This window comes from Salvelinus sp. IW2-2015, linkage group LG15, assembly GCF_002910315.2.
Source record: "Salvelinus sp. IW2-2015 linkage group LG15, ASM291031v2, whole genome shotgun sequence".
NCBI classification, from domain to species: Eukaryota; Metazoa; Chordata; class Actinopteri; order Salmoniformes; family Salmonidae; genus Salvelinus; species Salvelinus sp. IW2-2015.
This window is the reverse complement of record NC_036855.1, coordinates 60,662,126-60,668,185: the sequence shown is the minus strand read 5'-3', so window position 1 is coordinate 60,668,185 and position 6,060 is coordinate 60,662,126. Positions and strand designations below refer to the sequence as shown.

The 6,060-nt window shown below is 42.4% G+C and overlaps 1 protein-coding gene across 1 annotated transcript; it reads left to right on the top strand.

The window, feature by feature from the left end:
• The first annotated feature begins 1,687 nt into the window (after window positions 1-1,687).
• Window positions 1,688-4,321, top strand: polr2m (RNA polymerase II subunit M). Its single transcript, XM_024002987.2, has 4 exons — window positions 1,688-2,052; window positions 2,376-2,987; window positions 3,114-3,345; window positions 3,672-4,321. The coding sequence occupies exons 1-4, from the start codon at window positions 1,931-1,933 to the stop codon at window positions 3,813-3,815; spliced, it is 1,110 nt and encodes a 369-aa protein (XP_023858755.1). The 5' UTR covers window positions 1,688-1,930; the 3' UTR covers window positions 3,816-4,321.
• The last annotated feature ends 1,739 nt before the right edge of the window (window positions 4,322-6,060 follow it).

Here is a 6,060-nt window from a genome sequence, read left to right as displayed (position 1 = left end):
CCAACCTCCAGCAGCACATTACCAACCCAGACAAACCCCAATCCATCCCTCTTCTACAGAATACCTAGGACAGTCTAGGACATTCAGATCAGGTCTACCGCCACCCAGCAGACTGGAGTCTAGTTTACTGAGGTACACTCCTCCCGAGTACAGCAGGTATCTGTCAACCAACTCCTCAAGATCCTTTGGAACACTAACCAGTCCAACGCTGTCTTCATCTGGCCCTCTAAGCCTTGATCAGTCCAGTACAGAAGAGTCTGCCTCAGTTCCAATCACAGATAAAGCCTCAAGTCCAGAGACGGACATTTCAGCCCCATCCTGTTCTCGAGCAAGATCAAGCCCATCCAAAATCTACACACCTTTCATGAAACTTATGGAGATAACAGCAAAGATTAACATTGAGTAATCACATGAAGAAATACTTTTTATGAAAGCTATTCAGTATACTGTATAAGGGAATATGTTGCATATTGTGTAAATAGTCTACTGTTCTGTAAATAATACTTGAAAGTATTCAATTATGTTTGGTTTTGTTTACAGTGAATGTTCTTGTATGGTTTATGGATTTCTGAATTCMCTATCGTGTATGAAGGTTTAAATTTATACTGTATCTTTTTCTAACATTTTTAGTTTGCTCTCTATAAATGAGATGCAATATTATTTTATTATTAGTCAAATTATGTACAAATATGTAAAATATATATACTTTGACTTTATTAACAGCTTAATCACTGATACTCCACAACGGTGATGATAATTATTATAATTTTTTTTTAAATCTATTGGATAATATTTAACTATATCTGACAACTGAAGAACTATATTTCTACTGACTGCCATCCCTGAGCCACTGGTATAAGTAATTTGTCTACACTGCCAGGACTGTGTATATGAGAAGTTATGATAAGCATGATGTGCCTTTCTTGAATGATACACATCCAGTGCATACTAATGAAATCAGTGTATGTTTTATTATTACTTATTCATTATTATTATTATTATTATTTGATCCTGCTCGTCATCTATTAACATTTGAACATCTTGACCATGTTCTGTTATAATCTCCACCCGGCACAGCCAGAAGAGGACTGGCCACCCCTCATAGCCTGGTTCCTCTCTAGGTTTCTTCCTAGGTTCTGGCCTTTCTAGGGAGTTTTTCCTAGCCACCGTGCTTCTACACCTGCATTGCTTGCTGTTTGGGGTTCTAGGCTGGGTTTCTGTACAGCACTTTGTGACATCAGCTGATGTAAGAAGGGCTTTATAAATTCATTTGATTGATTTGATTGATTTGATTTGAAATTGTTCATTTTGTGAAGCTTTCAGRGAGGTTATATGTAGCATCCAATTGTTTATATATACACTAGATGACTATAGGGGGCACTGTGTTGAAGCCACCATGACTCCATCTTGGCACTACGTAGCTACACCGTTTAAAATAACATTTTTGGAACCTATAGAAATTAATTTATTAATGTCTACATTCGTTTTGCCACAATTATTCTATTAGCGACACCGTAATGCATACTTTTAAGTTATATTATGTGAGCTAAACGTAAAACGTTCATCAATAATTGACTGTAGGTAGGCCGTGAATGGCCTYACACACCAGTACAGTAGGTGGCGGTGTATGCACCTAAAAGTTGGATGCGATCCGCCAACCAAATCTTAAAGCAGAAGAAGAACAATATTGAAGGTATCRTACTTCCGTAMTACTTCCGGTTACAATGACAGCGCGCGAGCTACGTAGCTACCAAAATACAAGTTCTAGCTAACAGAGAGCTGAATATGAAAGTATATTTTATTGAACAACAGAATCCCGTTAAGTGTAACGCTAATGGACTTACAAAGTAATGTTTTTATAGGGTAATTTGAGCTATTCGTTAAGCTTATTTGGGCGGGTTTTAGACTAGTAGCTACTAGCTTGCTAACAATGTCCTCGTCATCGTGGGCAGCTCCATCAGAACGCCAGGGGCAAGTGGGGGATCTCAAAACCAAGAGCAAAGAAGAACTTGGTGAATTACTGTCACGCCAAGATAAATTATTATCTAACAAGTAAGTAACTTCATATCATTCATCTGACAGAARTTAACTCAAATGGTTAGTCTCTACAACAACATTACATTCTTCTAGAAACTTCCAGCTGTTGTCTAGTCAGTGGGGCCAGTTTTGGCGCTTGTGTGTATATGCTATCCACTTGAATGTAGGCTAGCTAACAGATGTTACTTGAACTAGGAAAATGCCTTTTACCCTGAACCTGACATTCCTTTGTTTTACTATCACTGCCAACTACATTTTCTTAAAGTTGAGYTGAAAGCAGCAGTAGTTAGTTATTCGTTATCTCTTGTTGACAGACTGATTTGATATGTTATCAACAGGAGGTTCATACAGACCCTTCCAGACAAAGGGAAGAAGATCTCAGACTTTGCAGAGAGAATATGCCTTGCTCTTGCCCACAATGAAGAAGAGGAGAGGAAGCAAGATATGCTGTCATCTGTCAGGACAGAGCTGCAGTCTAAATACCAGCAGGCTTTGACACAAAGACAACGTGGTAGCCAGAATAAACCAGGAACTTCCCAAAATAGGAGACAAGCTGGGGACACAGCTCCTGGAACTGTCCAAGAATTGGACGTCTCACCTCTGTCACCTAATGTTCAGGAGCGCAAAATAGTTGACACGCTGCAAGAAGACAGTGTGTCCAAGGTATCTGCTGCTGAAACCATGAATATGGCCCAGGCTGGTGATGATGYAGGGGTCTCTCTAGACTCTGACAGGACAAAAGAGAGCGACCTAGCGGAGGCCTTGCAGAGGGTCACTCTGTCGGACCACTCAACTGGCTCGAGTGGATCCCTTAAAGACACATTCAACAGACCTGCTACTGGCAACCCCTTCCTTGGAAGGCAGCCACAGAAGAAACCACACTACATAGAAGTCCTGGAGAGGACTGAGAAGGCCCCGGTTACGAGGAGACAGAAGTACAAGCCTAATCAGTAAGTCCACATTGTATGAAAGTATGAGAATACTGTATAGTTCAGTGATGCTGCCTTTAGTTATGGAKATGCACTAGTATTCTCACCTACTAGCTCTTATATTAACTCTTCCTGTAATGTTTGCAGGTTTGCCCACAACACAGATGGCTCCCCRTCAGGGTCTCTGTCTCCCAGCCAATCTCCTGGAGGCTTATTACCATCACCGGTGCTCTCCGTTGAGGCCAGGAGGGAGCGAGACAGAAAGCACATTGATGACATCACTGCGGCCAGGCTCCCACTGCTCCACTACAGCCCTGCCCAGCTGCTGACACTGGAGCAGTCAGCTGACCTGCTACGCGAACAGACCAGGAAACACCAGGTGAGTGGCCCCTGGGTCTGTCTGACACATCAGAGCAACATTTAAGGTCTGTCCAACAACACCAAAATGCTCACTGCTCAAGGTAACAGTTCCTCTCAGATTACATGAGGGAATGAAATGTGTTATAAGTGTTGAGGCAACGTCTACCTRCCTATTCCATTATCACCACAAAAACACTGCTCATCTGATGATGAACACTCCCTATGCTACTTCCATTCATGGTATAGCATAGCAGCCTAATGCTTACTGCTAAGCACTTGCTCATTTTTTCAGGTTAATTACCCTTTCGATGTAAGCATCTTTCCTGTGTTGTGTGTTTCCCTCAGGAGTTGCAGGCCAAGCTGGCAGCCCAGAAGTTGTCTGAGGGGCTGAGGTTCAGCACAGGGAGCTATGTTGTGGAAGGGGGCTTGCTGGGCGCCTACAGGGAGGTTCATGACGACGGAGCCCAGCTCTCCTCAGAGGAAGACTAATCCAGGGGGCCGCAGCAAGGAAACTCTGGTGACCCCTGACCTCTGAGACAACAGTCTCTGTGCCCTGCATTAGGACCTATGGAAGGAAGGGGATTGGCAATTCAGACTAGAGCCCTGCCTGAGGAGATGGAAAGGGTCATGGGCATCAGGTGGTTTTGAAGGCACAGTGGGTGTCCCTGTCTTGTCTATCCTGGGAGGTGAATTGTGTGGTTCTTGGTTCACCATCAATGATTCACTGAGTTGTCACCCAGTCAGCATCCTGTCCAGTTTATCAGAGCTGCCACAGAACCTTAGGCCTCCTGTTGGGTGAGGATGTTTTAGCATACCTAATGCTCCCTGCAAGAGGCTATCTCACCATGTTGTCAGAGAGTAAAAATCAGTTGTGTGATGAGGCTGCTACAGTATTGTCCGGTATTGTTGACTCACTTGGTGGTTGCATTTCCAAAAGAGTGCAAAGTAATGACCGTCTGCATGTGAGAAATATAAATAAATAMTTTTTTCTATGATCTTTTTCTACAGTGTTTCTTATTGAAATTAACTCTGGTCTTACCATATTTTGGTTGATCTTATTCTAGAAATGGGAACAAATCATCATAGCCCTAAGTTCTGCGAGCTCTGAAAATAAAGGTGGAAGCGGTTAATTGCGATGGAGCAGTGTGCTGACATTTTCCAGCAGAATGTTTTCTTAACCCTGCCACGGTTTGATGAGAGCTATGACTCAGCCATCATTTAAACCCTGTGATGTTATCAGTGGAGAAATCTGTGACACGCTTTAGAAGATTAATATACGGTCTAGTGAAATATTGCAGCTTGATGGAATCGGGCCCAATGGCTGAAATACATCTGGCTTGCATTTGGCTCATGTTACTTCCCGGAGTGGCAGGGTATGATGGRATGGCAGCAGACTGACATGCCATTTTTCAGCTTTTTTATTTTATTTTTTATTTTTTACTAATGCTGATAAGGAGTGCCAACAACATTAAAAACTCTTCCCAAACATCTATTCCCATAACCTCCAGTCCAATCCTCCCTAATTGTTATACAGACCCATTTTAACTTTAGTACGATTCAGGAATTTTAATGAGGAGAAAGAGAGGTGATTGAGGCGAGCACAGTGGGGAAATGCGGGAGAATTCTTGTCGGTCTGTCTGAGCTCCATGGTTGATGCTCCTTGATAACCCCTGGTAATTGCTGCTGAGCCATTGGTGGGAGCTGTAATAGAAAAAACACCATCTGGCTGCTGTGTGTTTAGACACAGGTCTGATGGACTCCAGAAAGCTCTGCTCCGACGTCCAATAATAAATATGTCAGCGAGCTCAGGAGAGGATCTTCCTCGTACTGGTATTAATTAGGTCTACCTTGCTTACATAAATGTGGAGACTGTTACCAATTACGGGGTTGMATTTTTCCTACAGCTTTGCTACATAGTTTCCGGCCTGCGCTATCACTCACATGTACATTGATATGTCTATGCTGGAACCAAGCATGCGTTCTATGGCCAGAGCCTTTAAGTTGTTCGTTTGGGAGGTTGTTTATAGTTGTGGTGAATCCCACACCCCTTACCTCAGATTAATAAACTGCTCAGCTAGTCTGCAAGTGATTTGCTCCAACTGTGTGTCCGAAATCACACATCTCTGGGAAGCTGGAATAATTTGKACTTGGGAAGGCAAAATGGCATATGATTTTAAAACTGCCTGTTCAAAGAGCAGCCAGCTCGGCTGTACAGTGAACAGTGATGTATAGACTGGCATTAARCTCAATTTGGATTCTCAGCTAAATGATTGCATTATCCTACGTTTGCCAGGTTACAAAGTCTGAGGTCATACAATTTTTTCCATTCTTTCCCCTCTTATGTTTTTTTTTTCTCAGAGCACAAAAGGATTTGAATAATGCAGCAGTCAGCAGCTATGTGATGGTAGTTTATCTCCCCCATTCCAATTACAAYCAGCTCTGCCTCCTCTTACTGGGACCAGATTGAGTTATGTGTTCCAGGTTTTTTYGTTTCATTCGTTGGTGTTTTGATATGTGGATTGTTGATCAATTGTACATTTCAGTCTAATTTTCTATTTATGATGTAGAGCTTTTTCAGTCAATGGTATTCACCGGAAATCTGTTTTCATAATAAATCTTGATGCGTGGAAGACATACGTCAAAGCAGGTCAGAAAATGGCAGTGTTTTCATAACACAGAGAAAATTGTTTTCAGGGAGTAGGTGCTATTGAACTGGTATCCTGCTGTGTTCTCA